General features: G+C 43.0%; 1 protein-coding gene across 1 annotated transcript in view; it reads right to left on the reverse strand.

Annotated features, from left to right (window-relative positions):
• ascc3 (activating signal cointegrator 1 complex subunit 3) overlaps nt 1-26,138 on the reverse strand; it is a 144,259-nt gene that overhangs the window by 55,216 nt on the left and 62,905 nt on the right. Inside the window, 4 exon segments of the mRNA XM_071534812.1 lie at nt 9,500-9,634; nt 14,886-14,957; nt 15,113-15,289; nt 24,104-24,268. Of these exon segments, the coding sequence (XP_071390913.1) occupies nt 9,500-9,634; nt 14,886-14,957; nt 15,113-15,289; nt 24,104-24,268 (549 nt within the window).

Genomic DNA, 26,138 nt, shown 5'->3' on the forward strand with positions numbered 1-26,138 from the left:
TATCATCTGGGATGAAGAGAATAAATCAGCTTCCTCCTGCCTGATGAAAACAGACTATATGCAGGGTGGGAGGGGTCTCTAATGATGAAGAGCTCTGCTGTGACAACAGCTGGTGTAAACATCCTCAATGGACTGAAGACATGAGCCTATGAGGATTTGAGCAGTCTTACCAAATCTTTCATCGAAAAAACATCCAGCAGAAAAAGAGTCTTTCAAGACGTCATTCATATTGGGCAAGTCGGGATTGTTCTTTAGCGTCAGCAAATATTTCACGATCCATATTTCATGCTTTCGACAGAGAAACACACTTGGCAATCTTCTATTTCACTAACTAATGGCTGAACAACACCTCATTATACATGGGAGAAACAACACGGATGACATTTCTGGGACGTCGCGGTGGGCATATTTTTACAGACTTTCTGAACGTCCAAAGCCACTTCTGAAGTGTTGCGCAATGAGACCGAACCATTTGTCATGCTGATAAATGCCGAGCCCGCGTCGTTATTTTGGCAAATGTGTTTCCATCGCCGTTTGTCACATCATTTCTTTATCAACAAAGACCCTACCGGCCTCGAGCGGCGACGAGAGCCTTTTAGCGAATCGTGTCGTTTCCCAGTCAGCCTCTTCTCATTCAATACATCGTAGCTCACATAAAAGTGCTGGAGATTCGATAAAGATTCACCAAGGACAACGTTTAAAAATATCATTTGCCTTAGAACTTGAACGCCTCTACCCCTCTTCCTTTCTAATGAGCTGAATTCTGGTATCTTGAAGAACTGGGATCCTTCTTATCTTGGTATTCCTCCGTGGTGAAAAACTCCTACTCCTGTCTTCTTTGTGTCCCGGCCATGAAACAGGCTTTATCAAAAACGCTATTGAGTAATGAACGGTGGATTCATCGTACGTTCTTAGGCAAGTTCCACAGAAGTATACTTCATCGTCAGTAATCGAAGTGCTATGATGCCGCCCATCCAGGTGTCTTATGTTGAGTCCCTTACTCCGATGACACTACAGTAAAAATGATGTAATACAACACAAAGCAATCGCCGTATGAAAAACAAAGAGCGGCATCAGGCCTGGTGGGAGTCCTCGGGGCCAGGCTGTGCACCGTGCGGTTCAAAGCCATGCGCGGTGTGTGTGTGGGGGGGGGGACGCGGGTAATTGAAATGCTACGGCCGAGGCTTCGCTTTGAGGTGTCAGTGTGTGTTACGGCCGCGCTCCCGGCTTCTAATCTAAGGTGAGTTAGCACTGATGTCTGCTGTGCCATGGCTGTATTTGAGATGGCAGCGCCCTAAGCTCCTGATCAGCTCCCATTAGGGCCCCGCCGCTCCCCCTGCAGGGCCCAGGCTCCGTCCGCGGACAGCCGGCTGCCAGCTCGGCTCAGCGTCCATCACCGTCGCAAGTACATACAGAACATCGGCTAAACACCGGGGGCTGGAATCCACTGCGCCAGAGGTTCTCAAACTTTCCTCAAGGATCACAAAATGTATCTATGTTTCTGCCTATTTAATCTCTAAATAATAGGGATGGGACGATGTGTCGAAATTCAATATATCGCGATACGAAAATGTGGGGCAGAAAACTGAATCGCGATATTAGCTCCATTTTATTCTGCTATAGTAATCACAAATGAGACAGCTTGCTCATCACAGTTTCACAAGCTCTCAATCCAAATTCTATTATTTGCACTTTGTAGTGACATTTTTAAATTGCTGTTTACGTTCTAGCGAGCCAGTGCCATCGCTAGAAAGATTTGCTAGAATTCAGACTTTGTTGTCATTGAACTTTCATTTATTACACCTCGTGGATCCCGGAGACCTGGGCAGCCGCGACAGCCTTTCAACAGATGTAGAGCCCATCAATCATCACAGGTACCGGCGCCACGCGACAATTTCACCACGCAGGGTCGCAAAGACGTCAAGAGTTGGGCTTTCACAGTGTAAAATCACACCGCAACGGCAACAAATGACACCAGCCGCTCTGTGGTGATGAGTAGCACATAAACGGCTTCTGTTTCACGGCGTTACCGCCGACGCCACCTCCACTCGCTCGTACTCATTTACTTTCTCAAATTGCGGCGGGGTGGCTAATTGTTGAGTTCATTCAGTGGCCCTTGATAGTCATAATGTTTGGCCCTCGCGGTGACAGGCTTTTAACGCCGGATGGGCGAGAGAGAGAGAGTGGGAGGACGAGCTACTCACACCCACTCTCCTCCACGCCTCCGTCCCTATCTACCTCTATCTCTCACTATCCCGCTCTGTTTTGCCTTTATGCGAGAGGCGACACATTTGTGTAGGCTTTAAAGTGAGACACAATCTTAAGTGTGTTGGAAAGCAAGGAGGGTTGCATTCGCGTGTGTCGATGTGTTGTCCTTTCCTTGTATACAAAGATGAAAGCAAGCCAGCATATGATACCAGTCCTTTGTTCTAGCGTGTGAGGGGGGGGGGGGGGGGGGACGTGGCGGGTGGCGCAGCGGAACGGTTCACACTCCAGTCAGCTGTTTTAATGCTGATGATGAAGCAATTAAACAGGAAAACGGACTTGCTATGCATTACCACGATAACATGGCAGACCGCTCCCTTAGGCTACGAGACTGCAGATGAGCCAGAATACCGAGAATAATCTGGCTGGGTGCAGGAGTACTTGGAGTTTTCTCTAAATCTGTCCCGGAATGAGACAGCGTTGTTTCTATTTAAGGCGGCCTTTTTTTTTTTGTCGTGGCGTGCGTGTGTCATATCACTATGTAACGCCTATTTCCATCCGCCTTTTGTGTTTCGGCTCATTGTAGTTGATCGGTCTGCTGGGGTGTCGCTTTGGCTACCGTGACAGATTGTCACAGATCTGACACAATGAAAGGACCGGCGGTGGACGGCGCCTTGTAAAAATAGCGCCGAATGAAAGCAAACAGAGACGTTAATGAGCCTGCTCTCGTGTCGCCGCGGCGTCCCTGGAGGCTGCTGGCGCCGGCGGCATCGGCGCCGAGAGTGCGTCTTGTCAAACAAGATGACATGAAAACCCGCACATCAAAAGACCACACAGTGGGGAGAGTTGAAAGAGAGAGAGCCTTCGAGATGTCCTCGCGAGCGAAGTGACGAGCGTCTGTACTGTCTGTCTCTACCTTGGCGTCTCGTTACCCCGGAGTACCTCTCCGCAAACTGAACACTCCTCTCTCAAGTACCGTGCGTCCTCACTCGTCCCTTTGATATGGCGCAGCGTGCCGATGTGCAACCGCCGTCCGATCCATAAATTAGCCCTCCGTGTGTTTTAGTTCTTAACGGCCCTCAGCGTTTCACAGTGGGGTTTTTTTTTTTTTTTTTTTGCAACACGAGCCGTGCAATGCGCCAACGGGACCACAAGGTGTCTCTTAGCCTCCACAGTAGAGTTCCTTTCTCTCCTCTGGAATGAGCAGAGACGAGCTTGTACTTTTCATATGAGGAGTTGGAGATTAAAAAAAAAAGAAAGGGGGGGGAGAGGAGAGGAGGTGAAGGGAGACTAGGGAGGAGACGGAGGGAGGGGAGGGGGGAAAGGAGAGGAAGGTGGAGGCGAGGATCCACCGGCGGAGCAAATGAAAGTCAGGAGGGCTTTAAATACAGTCCTCTCCCCGGGGAGAGCCATGGTTCGGAGGCATCCTGCACACCGGCCGGGGCGATATGATGAGCTTACAATGTCGACCGTTACAATTTTGTTACCATATTACCTTCAGCAAGGAGATGATGGCCGTCTTGATGCGGTACCTCCGATCCATGTGTCATTTCCATTCAGATTTTTTTTGCTATAGTTATTTACAATCAGTGCTTTCACCCAACTTTTTGGTTTCAAGTGTAACTTACTACTACAGGGTGCCAGGGTTTCAGAAAGCAAAAATGTAAGTCCTTTCAAAGACCTTTATAATGCTACTTAGAATTCAATTTAAGACCAATTTAACACCAACAACAAAGAAGCAAAAATATGTCAACATTTTTGCCATTTCCAAATGAAAATATCTAAAGGAAAGCACTAAAACTATAAAAGTATAAGAAAATGGACACTCTAATGAATATAGAATTACATTACATTTTTACAATTTGCATGCTCCAGCACTAGAGGCCATGATCTATCACTTTTCAGACTCTAAATGAATAGTTTAGTCATATGATTATGTTTATTAAAGCAGGTGCGACAAAGCAATGATGTGGAATAATGTATTGCCCCTGTCCTGTATTAATCTAAGAGTTGACAATGCATGTGGGCCAAACTTACTGTGAACTGTAAGTACATGTAATGTAATACAACATAAGAAAATGAAACCAACACTACAAATATTTTGGTGAAACTACAACGGTTCATGGAATTTGTCGTCTTTTGTTTGCCTTACTTTCCAGCTCTGCTTCGATTAAATATCACCAAGTGTAAGAAAAGAATTTGTCACCATATTTGCATCTAATTGAATATTGATCAAAAAAATTAACCTCATTACATGGGGAGAAAATGAACTGTATCAAAGGCATTTTAATAAGCATCTCACTCAAGTGCATCGTTGAGAACAGCCAGTGACTGACCTATGCTGCTTTCAAGTGCCGTCGGGGAATATCATAATTACACGTTTAACAAAACATGAATGACTCCGCAAAGTGGCTAATAAAACTGGGAAAGTGGGGTTTTCTATGATAGCGAAACTGCCGAGATGTGACGTTATGGAGCGGAAAGCATGGAACAACTGCTGGTTCTGACATGTAAATAGTCTTTGACTTATAGTAGTTATTAGGGATGGGACGATATATCGAACTTCAATATATCGCGATACAAAAATGTGACGATACGTATCGTGGGGCAGAGAAATGAATCGCGATATTAGCTCCATTTTATTCTGCTGTAGTAATCACAAATGAGACGGCTTGACCATCACAATTTCACAAGCTCTCCATCCAAATTATATCATTGTCACTTTGTAATGACATTTTGAAATTGTTGTTTAGCAGCCAATGCCATCGCTAGAAAGATTTGTGTCTCAGAAATGAACAGACTTTGTCATTGAACTTTTATTTTTAACAGTGTATCATGGTTTTATCGAATCGTGAAGCCCATATCGCGCATTGATACATGGATTAAAACCAATTACATGATGCGTGAACACATCTGAATATATTTTGGTATTTTGTCCATATCTTCCCACCCTTACTGTGGCTGGCTAGTCAACAGTGAATGGTTTTTTTGTTTTTTTTTTAGCAGGGAGCCTTCCTCTACCACAGAGTCGGAGTCTAGGTCCGTGTTGAAAGCCTCGCTTAGGACGGACCGAAAAAACAGAGCTGACCTTCCTGCATACCTGCTCGGTAAACACAAATACTTTCCTGTGCGTTCTCGCGGAAAGTGTGTCTGACAGAGGCATTAAGAACCAAAGAACTGAGGGTCACTGCAAAAAGATTGTTCTCCATTGTTTCCTTCTCCTGTGTGCAGAAGGTTTTCTCCTGAATACACGAGGCCCGCACGAGTGCTAATTACCAAACACACTCATGGACAAGTGGGCACACTGTTTCTGTCGCATTATCAAAAGGTAGGAATGTGTTCTAAACTGCCCTATTGGAAACTTTTTTTTTCCCCAAACTTTTTTTCACTCTAAACAGCAGGGTATAGGCACGAGCTCACCAAAAAAAAAAAAACCCACACTATTTAACAATAATTTATTCAAGTGGGTGCATTAAGATATCTAAGCTTGATTGACAGCCTCTCCAACGGCCGAGATAAAGCCAATTAAATAACATTAGGAGAGGGGGGAAAAAATATAGTGGAATCACTTCTGACTTTTAAAGCTGGATAAATAAATGCTAAATTATATGACTGACCTTAGAGGTGCTTCATTTCACTGCATATGCATATTGGAGATTAAAAAAAAAAAAAACACCTATAAATATTAATGCGGGGCAATTTCCAGAGCGCAAATAAGCCGTGCATTATCTCTGTGTGGGCTTAAGAGTGGGATCAGCCCGGTGGCCCCCGCCCCCCACCCCCCCCTCCAGGCCCCCGGACCGACCGACGAGTGAGAAAGACGGACTAATGGAATGGATAATGCTCATCATGTTTGGGACACGAGCGCATGAGCTAGCGGTGATTAAATGTGGGGGGGGGGGGGCGGCGCATATACGGAGAGGAGAGGCCGTGAACGCGCACGGGAACTGGTTTTTTTTTTTTTAAAAGTGCTGCTTTTTGAACACTAACCAGGCCACGACGCACCATTTTTAGTCCCCCGACGTAATCTCTTGTCTCTATTTCCCGTTTTAGAAAAGCATGAAAAGTGATCTGATTTGTATACATATCCCATTTTAAATAGGAGGGAAGATTAGAGGCGCATCAATCTTGGCTCAGCCCCAGGGAACGGAGGAAAAGGTTACTAAATTTATCACTCTGCCTTCTGCTGGAGGAGATTTAAATATGGGAGTTGGGGAGTCTGACTGACCGTCCTCTGAGGGGGGAATGCGGCTCCACCTCTGTGTACTCTCACAGCACAGACACCATTAATTACACACACACACACACACACACACACACACACACACACACACACACACATCCTTTGCTCCTCTCACACACGCCTGCACACACATGCAGCACGGTCGTAAAGCCGTGTATGAACTCGTTTTTTTTTCGGATCAGATTATTTCAATAACTCCTTCCCTGTTGTCTGGGTCTGGTTCTCGCGGGGGGGGGGGTTTTCCTTGGGAGGCGTCCTGGATCAGACGCTGGAAGCTCGGGGACCGGAAGGTTGCCGGTTTGAATCCCGGGGACCGTGAGGCGAGGTAGCGCTAGAGACTCCCCCCCCCCCCCCCCGGAATACATAAACAATCCATCATCGCCATGTATTGAGGGGCGAGTTCGCTTTTTGAGGAGGATTTGTGTGAAGACTATTATTGGTTCATACCCCAAAAGACATGGTTTGTATGTATGTATTATATTTTGGGGCTGCCCTCATCTGTTAACTTTGCTTCTGCTTGTCTTGGCTGTGACTCACTTTGTAGACTCTGCTCTGTCTTGGAAATGTGCTGCACAAATAAGGTTATTGTTATTATCCCTGCCGTTCCACTACGCTGGCTTGATGGTGTAATCCCCACGCCTTAGTTCGTATCCCAGCCCCAACCTAATGGCTATGTCTTTTTTTTTTTTTTTTTTTTTACCGCTGTGCTCTTCTTTGCTTCTGTTATCATACTTTGGGTGTTTGTGATTGTGACACTTTGTGAAAGTGCGACGAGAAGAGATGGGGGGGGAGACGGAGTGTGACGAAGTCCAAACACAAACCCACAATTAACTGTACATGTTTGCACACTTTCAAATCAGTTTAGATCGTCATATTTAAAGTATTCAATTGATAATCCGCGACATTTTTCATTACGACTCGCTATCACTGATTGATATAACAGAAGAGATTAAACTTGAATGATCCGAGTGGGGAAATTGGGTCGTTGCAGCAAAGAAAAATAGCATTCAAAGGTAACACTTTACAATAAGGGTATATTAATTAAGGGTTAGTTAATGCTTAATAAGCGTTAACTAACCCTTAATTAACAGTTAACTAATGTTTCTGGTAATCATTTACTGTGCTGGCAGCCTCCCTGTGTGTTACATGGACTAACAAATTTCATCTGTGTTTCATTTGGCATGAGGTTGGCTAGATGATGACAGAATTTTCATTTTTGGGTGAACTATTCCTTTAACATGAACACTATTAGTAAATTACACATTAGTTAACTGTTAATTAAGGGTTAGTTAATGCTTACTAAGCATTAACTAATTATGAAGCATTAACTAAACCTTATTAAGCATTAACTAACCCTTAACTTAGTGTACCCTTATTGTAAAGTGTTACACATTAAAACAAGTGGCACTTAACCATGTTGATTAGTCCATTAATTAATCTAATTATTGTATTAATTAGCAAATATTTCTATGACAACAAAGTCTCTTAACATAACTCGTTTGGAATTAGAACTCCATCTCTTAAAGCATTAAATGATAATTCCGGTTATTTCAACCTGGGCCTTATTTTCGTAGATTTTGCCATCATGATGATTAATTGTGTTCAAAATTCCATCACTTACTTCACTGTAGTGCTTGATGTGCATACTGGGCCAATGTCATTTTTTCCAATTTTGAAAGGTGAACCCAAATAACATGTCAACACAACAACACCCACGCTGCAATGAGACCTACCTACTCCAATTTCTGCGTATTAATTGCCTGAAATGTGTGTATCTTGTGGTATTATATGTTATTTTAGCTAGACCACTCTAGAACCCTGATGCTGCATTCAATGCATATCAGATGTTCTGTAAATATGATTTGCCGACTGGGAAAAAAACATCCATGTCAACCTCCTAGTGGTAATTACAAGTAGGATGTTGTAATTATTTTTTGCAGGCTCTGTTCCCTCCCACCTAGCGTCATGAATTTAGGAAGTGTGTCCTGCATACCGTGTGCCATGCAGTGGTGGGACATAAAAACAGAACTAAGAATGCAGCAAATGGGGTTATACTGTATAAACATATGCAACCTTAATTTCAAACACTTGCTATCCATAGCTGACTATTAAACCTACACCACAGCACAGTACAGTATTGACTGGTGATACTTTTATCTTCAGTCTCAAAAGACAGCTGGTGAGGCTTCTCCCTCTTGCATTACAAGTGGAATGACACAGCCTAAATTTCCCTTTTTGTTTTGCAATTGTCAGTGATTGGTTCCAGCAGCATATTATAGGCCTCGCTGTCGGTTTTGTGGCAATATATGTCCTGACCTCCTGATCTGCTACTTGTTGTGGCGGCTGGCTGAATCGTATAACTTCTACCACGTTCCAGACAGCAGGAGTCGACAAACTTGTCCATAATAACCACAGTAATTAAAGGTGGGCGGAGCTTGGGATCAGTCAAGCGTGCCATACCTGTACCACAGCAGATAAAGGAGTGTGTATGTGTCTATATGAGTGCATGTGTCTACTCAGCGTATCTGCAGCTTTCACAGAGTCAAGTTTAACACTTTTTAAGACCTTTTTTAATGCTATCTGGAATTGGATTCAAGACCAATTTAAAACAAAATAGAGTTACACAAATCTGATTTAACTAAGCTAATGAAATTTATGAAAGTATAAATAGGCAGTATAGGAAAAAGGACACCAGGAAATGAAATGTTCAGGTACATGGAGTCCAACATGTTTTGCATATCGTATTAACCCTGTATGGTATTAATCTAAGAGATGATCACGTGGATCAAAGTTACTATGAAAAGTTGAAGTAATGTAATAAGGAAAATAAAACACGACTGCCTGCCCCGTTCACATAGTTTGGTAAAACTACACAATCCATGGCATTTGTCCTATTTTAGCTGCCTTACTTTTCAAATCTGCCTTGACTAGATATCACTGAACGGAAAGAATCACAACTAGAGAATAATTCTTCTTCTACGGCCTTGAATTTAGATCATCGGACTTCTTTTCAGGCTTCGTGAGGAATGCGTCTATGCTCTGGTACTGTACCTGCTTCTCACACTGGCCGTAGTCTGGGCCCTGGTCGGGCTGGAAAAAGGAGGTCTCCCCGCGGTTCTTCGCCAACTCGATCAGCCCCATGGCCGTCCTCACCGTGGCGTTGCGGGCGTGGACGAACACCATCACCTGAGACACACACGGAGAGGGGGGGTGGGGGGTGGGGAGAGTTCAGAACGTAAGGTCGACACAGGAACACGCCGTTCTTCTCTTCCTTTCAGCGGGAAGTGCAGAAGAGCGTCTGACAGCGAAATAGAGGCTTACTGCAGATGTGTAGCACAGGGAAACGGTGCGATATTGCGTTTGACTGTATTAATTATCAGATAACGCACAAGGACGTTTTCAAAATTTCACGTTTCTAACAATGGGGACCACCAGGGGGTCCTTGACCGGGTTCCAGGGGGTCCCTAGCAAACTGATGAATTGTTACTTCACCATTATGAATGTAGAAGAATAACTATTTTGATCATAGTTTCACTGTTATCTCTCTACCTACCCCCCCAGAATTGTATTCTTTTCAGGGTGGAAAAGCGTCCGAAACGGCATTTAGACCAGTGGTTCTCAACGTGGGGTCCGGGGACCACCGGGGGTCCTTGAAGGGGGTTCCAGGGGGTCCCCAGCAAATTGATGAATTGTTAAACTTCAGCATTATTTCATTTACAAGAAGAAGTTAACAGTTAGAGAATGTAGAAGAATGACTGTTTTGATCATAGTTTCTCTGTTATCTCTCTACCTACAATACAGATAGTCATGGAATTCTGGACAAAATCATATCTAGCAATAAAAATATTCTCAGATTTGAGTCAGGGAGACAAAATCTCATCAAATGGGGGTCCGTGGCCCTAATGGGGACTAAATTAGAGGTTGGACTAAATTAGGGGTCCTTGATATGAAAAAGGTTGAGGATCCCTGTGTTCTAGGTATCTCTCTCATTCTCCGCTGTACAACTGTAGTCCACCTTCCGCTAAAACCCCAAAAGCTTCACTCACAAAGATTAGAGGTCAGGTTTATCGGCCTAACACTCATACTATCAGTACATCAAAAACGCCAAAGTGCAACTTCTGTTTTGTGAAATGACAGCGAGGTCGTAATGCTCGCTGTACAGACGGGCCTCCAGTGTAAAGCAATCGATACCAACAAAAAAAAACCAAAAAAAAAACAATCAATAACAGAAATACAACTTGAGACTTGAGATGGAGGGAGGAAAAAAGGGCTGTCGCTTCTTTCACCCATCTCTCCTCCTCCCATTTAACAGCAAAAAAAAAAATCGGAAAGAGGAAAAGGTGGGAAGAGGGAAACGGAGAGGCGAGAAGATTACAAAAACTGATCCCACGTCTGCAGCAGCATAAAAGCGGGTATGGACGCTGGCAGTAGTGGATATGTGTGTATACACCTGGAATAGGATTTATTTAAATATCTAAATAAGCAGGGGGATAGATTCTATGTGCTCTGTATCTGCGACTTAAAGCTGCACTGGGCAAGATTTTTGATCTAAAAACTTCAAAAAAAAAAGCCACCCCCCTGTGTGGAAGGGAATTTACAATTGACTGCCGTTTTCATTCATTTCCTCTATGTCCTTGATCCGTTTCAGGGTGCATATCCCAGCATGCATTGGGCGGAAGGCAGGGAGACACCTTAGACAGGTCTCCAGTCCATCACAGGGCTAACACAGACGCCCAGACACTCACATTCATACCTATGGGCGATTTAGGAGTGTCTGAGTCTCTGATTTGGCTTCTTGTTGGGCGGGGGGGGGGTTTGGGGAGTGGAGGCAGTGGTTTGTGGCGTTGTCGGTGTCTTGGCTGTGCCTTGTTTGATTGGTTGGTGCTGCCTTGGCGGGTGGAGTCATTGGTTCCTTTCGGGGGGTATGGAGTTTTCTCAGAGGCTCCAAACTTTTAAGCTTTTGAACTTTTGAATGGCGGCGGATCTCCTTTTTATCGTTTATTTTGTAATTGTGTTTCTTCTTCACGTTCACTTTTATCTGTTTACGTCTGTGTTCAGTTGCATGTCTGTTCGTTTTCTAGTTGTATCCATTTATCCGCTGTATTACCTTTTATTTCTTTTTTTTGGTTATTTTTTATTACCTCCGCCGAGGAGGTTATGTTTTTCGGTGCCGTTTGTTTGTTTGTCTGTCAGCAGGATTACGGAAAAAATACTGGCCCGATTTTCATGAAACTTGGTGGAAGGGTGTAACATGGGCCAAGGAAGAACCCATTCAATTTTGGAGTGGATCCGGATCTGACTCAACAGGAAGTCTGCGCTCTCCAAGTGCCCTTCTAGTTATAGTTATAGTCTTTGGACGGTGGGCGGAAACCAAATCATACTGACACTAATACAGTAATACACAACACTAATATATTAACAATGGCAGCTTTAATCCCGAATTTGCCGGATACCTGGATACTGTAACTTCATAAAAAAATACCGATAATACAGTTTCTCCTGACAAATGAAGTCATCAGACTTTGTGGTGAAGCCTTATCACTGAACAATGCCTTCAATTTAGTAGAGGTAATCTAGCTCTTTTATTTCTTTCTTTGGGGGCACCAGAAAAAAAAAAGAGAAAAAAAAATTGAAAACCACAAGGGGTGTAACCAGATTCTAAGCTCATTCTGTGTTTTTTATATATACCCACAGGGCACATTGACACAAAATTTGAAATGAAGAAAAGATAACTAAGTTCAGACCACACTGCTGAATAGGGGGGGCACTGAATAGGAAAAAGCCCATTCGAAGGCTACGGAAACGTCTGGCATGAAAACGTGTGAAATTATCAGACACGCCAGATATTTGATGCTGTTTTCCAGTCGTTTCCAGACTTTTTCGGGGGATGCCGGCCATACATCGCCCCCCCTCCCCCGGAACCTAGCTGTGTGTACCTCGCACACACACACACACACACACACACCGGGGGCCCCGGAGAGACCGCTGCAGCAAATGTTATTTATTGAAGGTGTTTTTATCAGCACCGCTGAGCTGTGTGGAAGCGTTGTCGGCAGTAACCGGGCGGCTTCTGAGCTTATTAAACTCTTTCTGCCCGGCCTGCGTCCCGGCAGGAGGGCTGAGGGGGGTGGGGGGGGGGTGGGGGGATTGGGGGTGGTGGGTTGGGTGAGGGGGCGTCATAAAGAAAATTTCATCTATCAGATCCTCCCAGATGAAATTAATATATGTCACAGTCGCTTCTTGACAATTTAATATCGAGCGAAGGAGACGACCCCCCCCCCCCCCCCCAACCTCCCCATCGGCCTCGACCCGAAGCGGACAGCCGGACCGCCCCCATCGAGGCGAGAAAGTCTCCCGTTTGCAAGTTTGCAGCGGCTACAGCGGGAAAGTGTGTGTGTGAGAGAAAGAGAACGCGCGAGAAAGAAAAACAGAAAGAGAGAGAGAGAAAGGGAGTGGAGTGCGTGTGTGTGTGTGTGTGTGCGTGCTCGCGCTAAAGTGATGCGGACAGAATAACAACCACGCTCAATGGGGAGCTCAACTCCTGTAGCAGATGGGAGCTAAACGGCGAAGGCTGAATTCACAACTCTTACGTTCCCAATAGGCCTTCTGAGGCTGGTAGAGTGGAAGAAGAGTGAGTGGTGGTGGGGAAGGGTGTGTGTGTATGGGAGGGAGGGGGGGGGGGGGGGGGGGGTTCGGGAGAGATAAGGACTTCGGAGAGCTCCGATAGAAAGCGTTCATTCCGAAAGGTTCACGAAAAATATTTTTACTGCATGAGTTGCGATTCATGTAAAAGTTAAAGCGAAATATTTCCAAGGGAGTTTTTTTTATTGGAGATCCGCCTCGTCAAGTCGTTCCACTCCAAACGACTTATAGTGACAGTTTCAATAAACAATACAATCATAAAGAAGTATGGGTGGTGGGGTTTTTTTTTTTTGGGGGGGGGGGGAGAGAGAAAAAAATAAATAAATCATGCTGAACGGAATCTTTTAAAAACCAGAGTTATTTGCTGTTCGGGTCAGGACTCGCTCACAAGGGAAATTCACATCGCCTTTCCTCGCGAAAGGCAAGGTCAGAATACCGGACGGATGCTGGAAATGTTTCACTGCGAAGATTGAATGAGGCAGATAAACTCAATGTGGGGAGGGGGGTGGGGGGTAGGGAGTGTTTAGTGTGTATGGTATGGTGGTAGTCAATGCGGGCGCGTCCTCTGATTTATAAGATTCAGAGATTGAGTTTGGGGGAGTAGAGGGGGGAGGCCACGGGGCAAAAAAAATTACCTCAATAAGTAGGACCGGTCTGGACTAGTCTGGCTCAAGCTTCTGCAGTTGAAGCCCTGGGTCGGGGGGGGGGTCACAGAGGTCAGACAGGGTCAGTGAGGCAGAGCCGCACTGTCTGGGTTTTAGTCGAGGTGGAAACTCGCATGCTGATGAATTATACAGTCGCTTTATGAAACTACGAGACGGAGGGCAGGGTTAGACCGATGGACTGACTTGTCGATATCTGATCAGGTCCACCTCTGATACGACGGATATGATGCAGTTTGTCTGATCGCGTATTTATTGTGGAATTGATGAATACAACACCGGTTGTCTGTGGGAAGTACTTAACCTGATGTGATGATTATTATCCTGGGTTTTCAATGGAGTTTTATTGTCCCATGGCGCATGGCTGCCTGTCTCTGCTCTAAACGCTGTTTCAGACGCTAAGAAATTTGTTTGGCATGAAAATTTAAAGCTACTGAATATCGACATTGACCGCTTCAATCCAAAAACATTGCTATCGGCCTTTAAAGGTCCCATATTCTCCACTTTCCAGTGTTTAATTTTCTGTCTTGAGGTCCATTCAAAGCTGTGTGTGTGGTGTCATGCACCAAAAAACACTCTCAATCCATTTTTCCACAGTCATTTTCCAGCATCTCTCTGAGCCTTACCAAGAACAGGCTGTTTCTGTCGCCGTGTCTTTAAAGGTCATTAACATTAACGACCCCTCTGTTCTGATTGGCTAACCGTTTCGAGAGTGAAACGTGAGACGCCGCGGCCAGGCAGCTACAGGTAGGGAAAACTCTCCGGTAATAAACAATGACAACCGCTCAACTGCTTTGAAAAAAACACTTTGTTAGTCTATTATTTCTTACAAAAATGATAATGAGCGAACCTTTGTGACTAATATGGATTGTGTGGATTTAGTTGCTGACCGTGCGTTTTGATACTTTCACCATGTTTAGATAGACCATCCAACTCCTTTATCATCACAGAGGCAAGGGGAGTCCTGTTTTACACCATATGGGACCTTTAAGAACCCATATTGGTTTGGTTGAACACCAACACACAGACACACCTTCTTTTTTACATGCACACACACACACACACATACTCACACACACAAAATGGGTGCATAATTGCACAGAACCCCAATATGCAGGAGAACAGGGCCTTACCTGATGACCGGCTCGAACCTGCTCCAGAACTTTGTCATAGCAAACCTCCTCCATGTCATGAAGCTGCTGAATCTGAACAGGAGAGAAAACCACAATGACAACATGTTTCTTTTTTTTCTTGTTAAATCAGGGTTGTTAAATCTGCAATGGATCAATGAACCTTTGACACGCCCAGAGGAACCCAGAGGAACCACAATCGAGACCTTAGTCCGTTTACGGCAGCGAACCTTGTTGGTGCTTTTGATGCCGACGAAGGTCTGCCCGAGCGGCACCGGCCTGAAGCGGCTGTCGAAGAAGAAGAGGCCGATGTAGGGGTTGACGTGGAGGAAGGAGGCCACGTCCAGGTAGTTGGGCAGCGTGGCCGACAGCCCCAGGATCCGGATCATGCTCTGGGTGGACTCCACCTAGCGCAAAACACAGCTCGGTTCATCCATGGAACTAGCTGCCGACACAACCGCCGGCAGGGAGGAAAGCGGCAATAAAGGCAATCTCTTTTTTTTTCCCGGGCAGAGAAAGAATTGATTTGGATGATGAAAATGGATTAATTCCTGAAACGACCTTTTACCGTCAGGCTTTTATGCGCTTTGATGTGCAGGTCAAGTATACAGGGTGATGCGTAGGAAAAAAGCTGTGTGTGTCTGCGGTGCCCTTTAGAGTAGAGCAATATGGATTTTTGAAGGTTGTTTATTCTAGTGTCTATTTTTGGATTGATACTGCCAATAGACGCTATTTTGTATCTATATTCAATATATTTAAATTGGACTATTGGCAAGAATTCAAGAATTCAGTGTTTTGAGCAGAGTTTTATTCTCTGCAGGATGAAAATACTTCTGACCCGCCTAGGACCCAGGATATTACTAATAAACAAATGTCTCATTGGATTCTGTTCAGGTTCCCATAGACATGTATGTACATGTAATTAGGGCTTGGCGATAATTCAATATTATCGTTTATCATCTTTCAGTAGTCATATTGTAATGATATGAAGATATTTTAATATCGTGACACACATTTCTGCTGTCTAAATTGATGATGACAAGCAAATTTTACTTAAAAACTCTCATAAAATGAGGTATGGTAGGAATATTATTGTAATATTTCTGTTTTGTTTGACATCACACCTAACATTACCATTCAGTTCAATGAGATGAACATTAATTTGATTATTTAACATGATTTTGCATACATGAACCATATCATGATATATACTGATATCGAGAAAAATCCTGATTATCATGATACTGATTTCAACCATATCGCCCAGCCCTACATGTAATTATATTATATGCATGTATACATATATATATGTATTTGTGTGTGTGTGTGTGTGTGTGTGTGTGTGTGTGGGCAAGTTGGATACGTTGTGCATCCATGTGGGTGAGGAGAGAGAAAAGTAAAGTCAGGGACTGGAGGAGAAGGAAGTTTGCCCTATCTGTGAGCCTCCTGCTGGATGTGACAGAGAAGATTGGTAAGGCCTTTAATGTGATGCAGTACCTGTCAAACCAGCCCATCAAGATAAGACCCCACCAATCCCTGCTGGCGGATAGGGCCCGGCGCTAAACATTCACACCGGCACTGTTAAACCTCCATGCTGCGGATGCACATCGTGTTCGCCTACAGAGAGCCGAGCGGCCCGGCGTGTTGGAAGGCAGCGTTTTCATCTTTCACATATTGCCTTTATGCGTCTATGGGTTTAGCTGCTTTTCCGTTCCAATCACATTGTTTGTTTAAAGCAGTGGTTCTCAACCTTTTTCATATAAGGACGCCTAATTTACTCCACATTTGATAAGATTTTGTCTCTCAAACCCAAATCTGGGAATATTTTTATTATTAGATATGATTTTGTCCAGAATTCCATGACTATCTGTATTGTAGGTAGAGAGATAACAGAGAAACTATGATCAAAACAGTCATTCGTCTACATTCTCTAATTGTGTTAACTTCTTATAAATGAAATAATGCTGAAGTTTAACAATTCATCAGTTTGCTGGGGACCTCCTGGAACTCCCCTCAAGGACCCCTGGTGGTCCCCGGACCCCACGTTGAGAACCACTGGTTTAAAGGATCATCAAGCAGTCTATGACCGAGGGATTGTAGCGACATCGAAGGGTTTGCGGCACGGCTGACATGAATCATAAAGTCATATTTTCACAATAGAGCGAAGGAAGCTCATTAATTAGAGCAGCGATCCAACAGAAACACCCGCTAAAGAGGTAATATATCACCATGCAAAATAATAAAAAAAATAAAAAAATAAGTAATCTTAATCGGTAGTGTCTTGAAACTCCAATAGGGGAGTTTTCGTTCCAAAACCAGAACGTTTTGAAAGCCAGAAATCTCAGCCAAGTAGAGTCATTGGTATTGATCAACAACACTATCAATACATATTATGGCCATTTTGTGTTATGGGGCAGTAAAAATCTTGAAATCAACTTTAATTATGAAAACAATGCCTAATATAAGCTTAGGTAGGGCACACCTGCTCCTTAGATATCAAAGCAAGTGTCAAAAACCCTATGACAGAATACCATTAAAAGGCTTTCATAATGCAGGTTACTGGGAGTTTATCTTGAATGTTATGCATAATTGGTATTAGTCAACCCGGCCAAGAAAGCGTAGTCTCAACCAAAGCCCTACCAAGCAAAACATCAAAGTGATAACCGGTTCAGTTCTAGAACATTTGCATAAAAAGGGGGACAAATATCATTTAGTTTACAGGGATTTCCATATTCATGTGTCTGAAGACGTGAACTTAAGCACCTCGCGCATCGGAAGCATCCGCCATAATTCCTTCAGCACAATCAATTATAGCAGTCTGTCAGGTGTGGCAGTAATTGGACAGAGAGAGATGAAGGAGGCGGTGGAGCAGAGGGAGGGGGGGGGGGGGGGGGGGGAGGCTCTGGTGGGCACGCTGTTGGCATCCGACAAGGAGGAGCCAGGGAGGATAGTTACAGTAATAATACACAACATTTTCATATAAATAAATGTCCATTTTGCTTCTCTCTGTCACCGAGTGCTATAACACAAAACAGTGATTCAACCTATATCCAGTTGATGAAAGCTTTTGCATTTGCTGTTCTGAACACCTGGTGTCTGGTAGGTCTTCCCTGGGAAAAACCCTCTGGCACACAGGAAGTGAAGCATTTTACATTTCCTCTTTGTTCGGGATAAGTAGAAGAAGAACCGGGTAGTTATCATGAGCAATGATAGCCACCATGGCTGAACCCCACCAGTTTAAAGTAATAATCCGCAACATTTCTACTCTTTATTACCGATTGGTACTACACAGTAATTCAACCTATAGCCAGGTCATGAAAGCCTTTACATTTGCTGTTCTAGATCTTTCCTGGGAAAGATCCTCTGGCACATAGGATGGAGTGATGTGTTGTTTACGTTTCCAGTTTGTTTGGAATACACAGAAGAAGAACTGGGTAGTTAGCATGAGCAGCGATAGCCACAACGGCTGAACAGACAAAAGAAAAGAGAAACTCAAACTGCATCGACAGGAAATCCAAGGAGGAAGACGTCACAGTAGTGGACACACTGTTTGATTGACAGGTGATCTGTGGGAAGAGCGGTGCAGAAACACCACAGCAATGAGCGCTGAGCAACAAAGATGAAAGACTAAACACACAAAAAATCGGAAACTCGAGGATTACTGCTTTAAAAATAAACTCGCAAAATTGCATAAACAAAGCAAAGCATGAATCATCATCCATTTAGAGATGTATTAGTGGTGGTTTCTATACAGACCATGACTCTTTTCTTCACTGGTATGCTAAATCTAAATCTATGACGTTCACTGACGTTCTCGAAGCTAGTCTCCCTCAGTTGTCCCAAATAAATTGACCAGTCTGTCGTGGGATGCTTATGGAGAGCTTACACAAAATGTGTAGACTGTAATGGATGGGATTTAAAACATAGAGAAGTATAATACTTGAGTCAAAACACATTTAGGTCAAAGTAAAAATAAGTGATTTTAACAAAATACACCAAAAAGTATTCTGTACAAGTGCACAGAAACCTATTTGTTAATTAGCAGTTAATCTGAATGTGATCTCAGCTTTCTGGCTCTCTAGTTGATCAGCTGCCTTCATCACTTCTATGGAGAATACATTAGCAAACATAGTTTATAGCATATTACATACATACATAGAAGTACAGCTGATAACGTGACTTATTATAAAATACTAGAGTATGTGTTGTCTTACCATTTATCTGTATGTATCATTATATGGCACCAGTAAATGTAAACTAACCCAAAAGTACATTCCCATGTCATATATGGCATCATCTAAATTAATGTATATATAAAAAGAAGACTGTATGAATATTTGTTACAAAAGGTCTGAATATTCATAGCTAAAGTTGAATTTTCACAATAATTCAACTTTTACTTCCTGCCTCTTTCAGACAAGTGTTTGTAGTAAAAACATATTACTTAAACAATAATTGGACAACCTGAAGACAACCACCATGGTCAATAGTAGGCTTAGGAGATATCTAAAATTTTATATTGCGATACTGTCCGCCAAAATATCGTGAGATACGATATTATCGCCAGGTTTTTTTTTTGTTTTTTTTTTGTTTTTTTTTGGGGGGGGGGGGGTTATTTCTTCAAAATTACATGAAATTTCTAGGCTATAATAATACTAATTATTATTATTACAGCCTAGACATTTGATCTTACTATTCATTTTTAATTTCAAGTATGATTATTTTCGTTTTTTTACTGTCATACCACTAGTAGATTATAGGTTTCTAAGTTTAAAAGCTTGTAATCTAAGCAATATAGTGGGATATCCCCGAAATATCGCGATATACGATAATATCGAATACAGGCCCAAGCCTAGTCAATAGGTCTAATTTTGGCATGAAACAAAATGAGGTCTGTAGGCTGCATCCGAATAAAGCCTGCAGTATTATACTCTCTGGTCTTTAACAGGGTGATCTGAGCATCGTATGAGACGGCGGCTGAATGGAGGCATCCGACGGTCTGACTTTCCTCATAAATGGCTGCTGAGTACCCTTTTATGTCTGAGAGACGAAGCCGTAATGATCTTCAGAGGACATTCTTTATCCCACCTGCACCGGAAACATAAAAAGGTGGCGAGTTTGCGGGTTACACCTGCCTTGTAATATCTGCAAAAAAAAATCAAACCGGGGCTTCACGCGGGAGACATTACGTTATAATCTTTGTGGTCAAGGGCGTTGTCAAGTCCCGGAATGAAAGGATGAAAAGCTAAACGTTTGCGTGTTTCATACGGTGTAGAGCGGATCCTTATTCAGTGAGCCGGGCCCTTCGCTACGTTTTGCACATCCTCGCACCTCTGCAGTCTATTTGCTGTCATTACTCACGGGTCCCCGGGATCAAGGCTGCAGTGTGAGGGACAAAAAAACACAAATTTCATTTCCACACCGCAAAAGAAGGATCGTTTACTCGGTTGGAAAAAAACAACTCGGACAGACCCTTGAATGGCATGAAATAAATTAAGACTCCGCTGCCGAGCGATGCGGCCCGATGGCCCGAGTGGACCGGGACGGGACGGGGCGTATTTTAGGGTTTACATGAACTGAACTGTCAACAGATCAGCTAAACGCCGGAGTGGAAGGGACACCCGCTGAGTGTTCCCGTCTTTTCCGAGAGACATCGCACACCCACTGGGGTCGGGACTTGTTTTTGTTTCCCCTTCTTAGAGCTAAAGACCTATCCCGCCGGGAGCCGCGGCTTTCCCTTTTCCACCGTCATATTTTATTGATGATGCAACTCATCTTTTTTAGCTCCAGAGGCAACAATCTTGCCTACGGTGTGCCAATCAATAATTCAAAAATTTCTCCGGGACAGGAATCCCTTTCAGAAATATTGGTTTTACACACACACACACACACACACACAGACTCACTTAGTATGCGATTGTGCCTATGTGCGCACATGCAAATTGGAACAGACATGTATGCACATACATATAAATAATGCGGGTGGAGTAGGGAAAGCCTTCTCTGCTGTTGGTGTTGATTTTAGATATCACGCATGAAAACATTCATTTTTCTTGGTTCATAGGTGTATTGTGTATGTGAAAAGTGATAATCCTTTAGATCCTTGGATTTTCTGTTGATGCAGTTTGAGTTTCTGTAGGTGGCGCTCTTTTCATTGTCTGTTCAGCCATGGCGGCTATCCCTGCTCATGCTAACTACCCAGTTCTTCTGTTTATTCCAGACAAACTGCTGACACTGCTGCCGGAAATGTAAAATGTATCACTTGTTTTGTATTTGTATATTTCCTGGGAAAGACCTACCCAACAACAGTAAATCGTGAGCTTAGAATTATAAGGTTCTACCTGCCTTCAGGATAGTTCTGAGATATTGAGCTTCAAAGTTTTCAGCATCCATTGAGTTAAATGGAGATGGGTCCTTTTGTTTTAGAAATTACAGACTCAAAAATCATTATTTTCAACAGGCACTCATAGAATAGGTTCATGCGACTAACTCAGTTTTGACAAAAAGGTCAGATAGAACCTTATAATACCAAGGTCACGAAATGTAGAAGCTTTCATGAACTGGGTATGGAGCTGGGTTTCGTGAACTGGTCAAAGCGGGCATTTAGTTATATGAAAATGTCGCAAACGAATACTTTAAAATTAGCGTTTCCTCTTCTTCTAATCATTTTTCTACTCGGTTTTTCTCTTTCTATCTCCCAAAGCTACCTGTACCTCATGCACTCTTCCCCCTCGTGGCCAACTTAAATTCTCCTTATGCTCATAAATGTTTATTGTCCAATGTCTCAATGTCTGTCAAACAGAGAGACAGACAGACAGTCAGGCAGGCAGGCAGGCAGGCAGGGGCTTCATCAAACTTCTGTCCTGCAGCACAGCCTCTAGAGGTGTTAAGGTGCCCAAAGCGCCCAGTCAGCCCTTCTCCGGTGATATCGGTTAAACCTGCGGATAAATAGGCTGTGAACCGAGTAAACAGCGGTCACGTGTACGGACCGCTTTTCAATTACCTCGCGGTTAACCCCGCCGAGAGGTCCCCGTCGCCGCGGTCGGCACGGCGGCTCCTCCCTGCATCCCCTGCCTCTCCATCTCCATCCTGCTTTTGTCTCTCTGCTTTTTGTTCTTCCATAATGACCCGTTCCCTTTGAAAGTCTTATCCGCCTCATTCTGGGTGTAGTTAAAGTGGTTTATGTATTTAAAGTGGTAATCCGTGGGTTCCTTGTTTTGTTCTTTATTGTTATTTTTTTCATTTTGTCTCCATCTTCGGTGGTAAGTGGTGATTGCTGTGGTGTTTTTTATTTCTTTTTTTGATCTTGTTCCCGTCTTTGTTGCTCAGCTCTCATTGCTGTGGTGTTTCTGCACTGCTCTTCCTAGAGATCACCTGTCAATCAAACAGTGTGTCCAGCACTGTGACGTCGTCTTCCTTGGATTTTCTGTTGATGCAGTTTGAGTTTCTCTTTTCTTTTGTCTGTTCAGCCGTTGTGGCTATCGCTGCTCATGCTAACTACCCAGTTCTTCTTCTGTGCATTCCAAACAAACTGGAAACGTAAACAACACATCACTCCATCCTATGTACCAGAGGATCTTTCCCAGGAAAGATCTAGAACAGCAAATGTAAAGGCTTTCATGAACTGGCTATAGGTTGAATCACTGTGTAATACCAATCGGTAATAAAGAGAGAGTAGAAAAGTTGCGGATTATTACTTTAAACTGGTGGGGTCCAAATATAATTCCCAGACAGTCGTGCCCGTGTCAGTCAGTGGCGGTGTGTGCATGATAAAAACAGTCAGCCCCTTTTTTGTCGCCTCAGGAGCCGGAGACTTTCCACCGTGCGTCTCTTTTCCCCCCCCGATTATCAATTTCCTCCCTGGGATTGACACCTGACAGCGGCTCATCAGGATGGGACGTGGGACACTCCGGCGCGTCGCCTTCTATCTTTTTTTTGGCTGTCTGAATTTACATAATCACTCTAATATCCCGAATGCCCGGGCTGATTCCTGCACAGGGACCTGTCAGTCATCATCAGGGGAAATCAGCCTCGCAGACAGCAGCATCAGTACCGGCAACCTAGACAGTACACTAACCAGGAAGTTATATTGCCCAAGACGTTCAACTCAGATGGGTATTGGAGACCTACTACTGTACAACGCATTGAAGACAGCTATGCTTTGGGACCAGTGAATCAAACAAATTCTGCCTCTTGCACAATAATTGTTTATCAAAATTGTTTATCTGAAAATTGAATCATGAATTGTAAACGCAACACAGCTTACCTATCAATCAAAACTTATTCATGAAATTTGAAAGTACTACTTACTGGTTAAGCAGTTACTTGCTACTTGATTATTTTTTAGGTAAAAAAAAAAAAAGCGGAGGGAATTTCCTTGCAAAAGATTGCTCATCAGCTTGTCAGTTTATTGGGTAGGTAGAGAGAGAAGAGAAGGAAGATAAAGTTAAAGACTCAAGAGCACAGAGATATAGAAAAAGGACTTTTGACAAACGTGAAATAGCGTTATTATGAGCTGAAACGTATACTAGATGAAGTTAAAGATGGGTTAACATTTATTATAAGCATTCAAATAGTGTTCAGTAATGTCTTTATGGTTACTGTAGGCATATTGGTAATAATTTTGTGCAATAATTCAACTGTGCAATCATTTTTTTATTATTTACACTGTTGTATATATTGGAGTATGATGCACATATTTCTTATTTCTCTTATTTCTATATTATTGTTATATATTGTAGTATAATGCACATATTTTACATATTTCTTATTTTCTTATTTCTATTTTTGTTATAATTTCTCTATGCTTATATATATATATTTCTCTTCTAGAATGTGAGCAACTGCAACGTAACCCAATTTCCCCTTGTGGATCAATAAAGTATTTCTGATTCTGATTCTGATTGGGGATGGAATATGACTGTCAGCTATCAAGGAATGTTAAAGATGGAGCCCAGATTGTTTTAACTGTTTGCTGCTACAGTAGTTTTAACAAGTAAACAGCAGTTGTCTAACAGGTAAATCTTTGCTGTCTTAATCTACCAAAATGTGAGCTGTGAGCTGTGAGCTGTGAGCTGTGAGCGGCTGCCCTTAAGAAAGTCCTCAGTATTCATGACGAAAATGTTTTGTAGCTAGAAATGGGGATTGAAGGTGTTGAGGGCAGCAAAATGATCATATATAGACGGACTGTAACAGGAAGGCGTTGAGTCAATAGGACTGACCTGTCTGATGGTCCTGGCCACCAGGCTCTCCAGTACAGGTCCTCTATCCTCATGTAGCAGATGAACCTCATCCAGGATCAACAGCCGGACGATTTGGGACAGGGCCACATCTCCGACGCTCTTCCTGGTCACCACGTCCCACTTCTCCGGTGTGGTCACCAACATCTGGAAAAAAAAAAAACACAGAGACTTTAGGGATGGGAATCAATACCAATCCAATATAAATCCCGATATCTAGTTCAATACAAGAACAGGGTATATGCATTTGTTGCATTTGTCATTTGTGCTGACGTGAAGAACAATGCTTTCAACATCTGGATGGTTTTTCATTGTTGGGAACTTTCTCCAAGATGTCTAGAACTTTTGCACCCCAAAAAGAATACATTTGTGCCCTTTTAGCCCTGACATCCCTGAAGAAGCGTTGAAATGTATTTAGGAGCTAAACCACTTAGAGCCTTGTAAACAAGCAATAATATTTTTAAATCAAATCTATACCAGGAGCCAGTGAAGCGATCTGTAGTAACGTGGAGTACTGGAGTAATGTGTTCTATTTTCCTGGTCCCAGTTAGCAACATTCTGGAGGAGCTGAGGCGTACCTACGGTCTTCTTGGTAAGTCCTGTGAAGAAGGCCTTACAGTAATCTAATCTGTTGGAAATGAATGAATGGACCAGTATTTCAGGTTCAGACTGGGATAGGAGGCTTCAAAGTTTGGAAATGTTTTTTTTTTTTTAAATGGTAAAAAGCTGTCATAGTAATATTAGTGATGTGATCCTGAAAGTTGAGATCAGCATCCATAATAACACCCAGGTTTCTGACATGTTCACTGTGCTTCAGAGACAATGAAGACAACATGGACTGGATCTCCTGCCTTTGTACTTTAGGACCTATTACTAGGATCTCAGGATTTTCTTTAAGTTGTAGAAGTTTTTTGGATATCCAGTGTTGATGTCGTTGATGCACCTGACAAGCTCATTTACAGGACTATGGTTATCTAAGGAAAGTAAGATGTACAGCTGTGTATCATCAGCATAGGAATGGTAGGATACATTGTGATTCTGTATGATGGTACCAAGAGGGACCATGTATAGATTGAACAGCAGCGGACCAAGAATTGACCCATGTTGACTTCTTCAGAAGTGGAATTGCCAAGAGACACGGAGAAAGTTGTTCCTTTTAAATATGATGAGAACCATTGAAGAACAGGTCCAGATAGGCCAATACCGTTTTCAAGTCGATTTAGTAAAATGTCATGATCAACAGTGTCAAAAGCCACACTCAGGTCTAACAATACTAAAATAGAGACTTTGCAGAAATTTTGAAGATCATTAACTACTTTGACGAGAGCAGTTTCAGTGCTATGATGAACTCTAAAACACGACTGGTACACATCATACGGATTGTGGAGTGATAGGTAACTGTGCAGTTGTTTACAGACAACCTTTTCAAGTATTTTACTAAGGAAAGGAAGGTTGGAGATTGGTTGCTAGTCATAGCTGGGTCCAGATTACTCTTCTTCAGTAAGGGGGTGATAATAGCATGCTTGAGAGAAGTGGTGAAAATCCCAGAATATAGCCAGTGAAAAAAGACAATCATTATGTATTTTATTAGGACAAATTCAAAGTAGGCCTATTTGAGTTGAATGTAACTGCAAAAGCTCCATCTTGTTCAGAAGTTTTTGAATCGAAACAAATTTCTCCTACAGAAGTTATTAGAAGTTACATCATAACAATGCAATTAAAATTCAATATTAGAAAAAAAAATCTAAATCTGCATGTTGACACTGGGAATGAACATTAGGTACTGAGGCAGATAATCATGGATTTTAGGAGATCTCCTTGCATGTAGCACACAAGACCCACTGACCATGGCGAAAATCAGCATTGCTTTTTTTTTTTTTTTTTTTAATTGCAGATTGGCTGCGTTTACCGCTTGCCTCTTCAGCGCCTGTGGTGGCTTCACGGATGCCGGTTATCTCAGCCTCAGGCAAGATGCCATTTCAAGGTAGACAGTTCATCAAAATGAGTGACAAGTGTT

The sequence above is a fragment of the Centroberyx affinis genome, unplaced genomic scaffold, assembly GCF_046629955.1.
Source record: "Centroberyx affinis isolate AG114_WGS23_722 - 3 ecotype Tasmania unplaced genomic scaffold, CSIRO-AGI_Caff_v1 ptg002631l_1, whole genome shotgun sequence".
Taxonomy (NCBI): Eukaryota; Metazoa; Chordata; class Actinopteri; order Beryciformes; family Berycidae; genus Centroberyx; species Centroberyx affinis.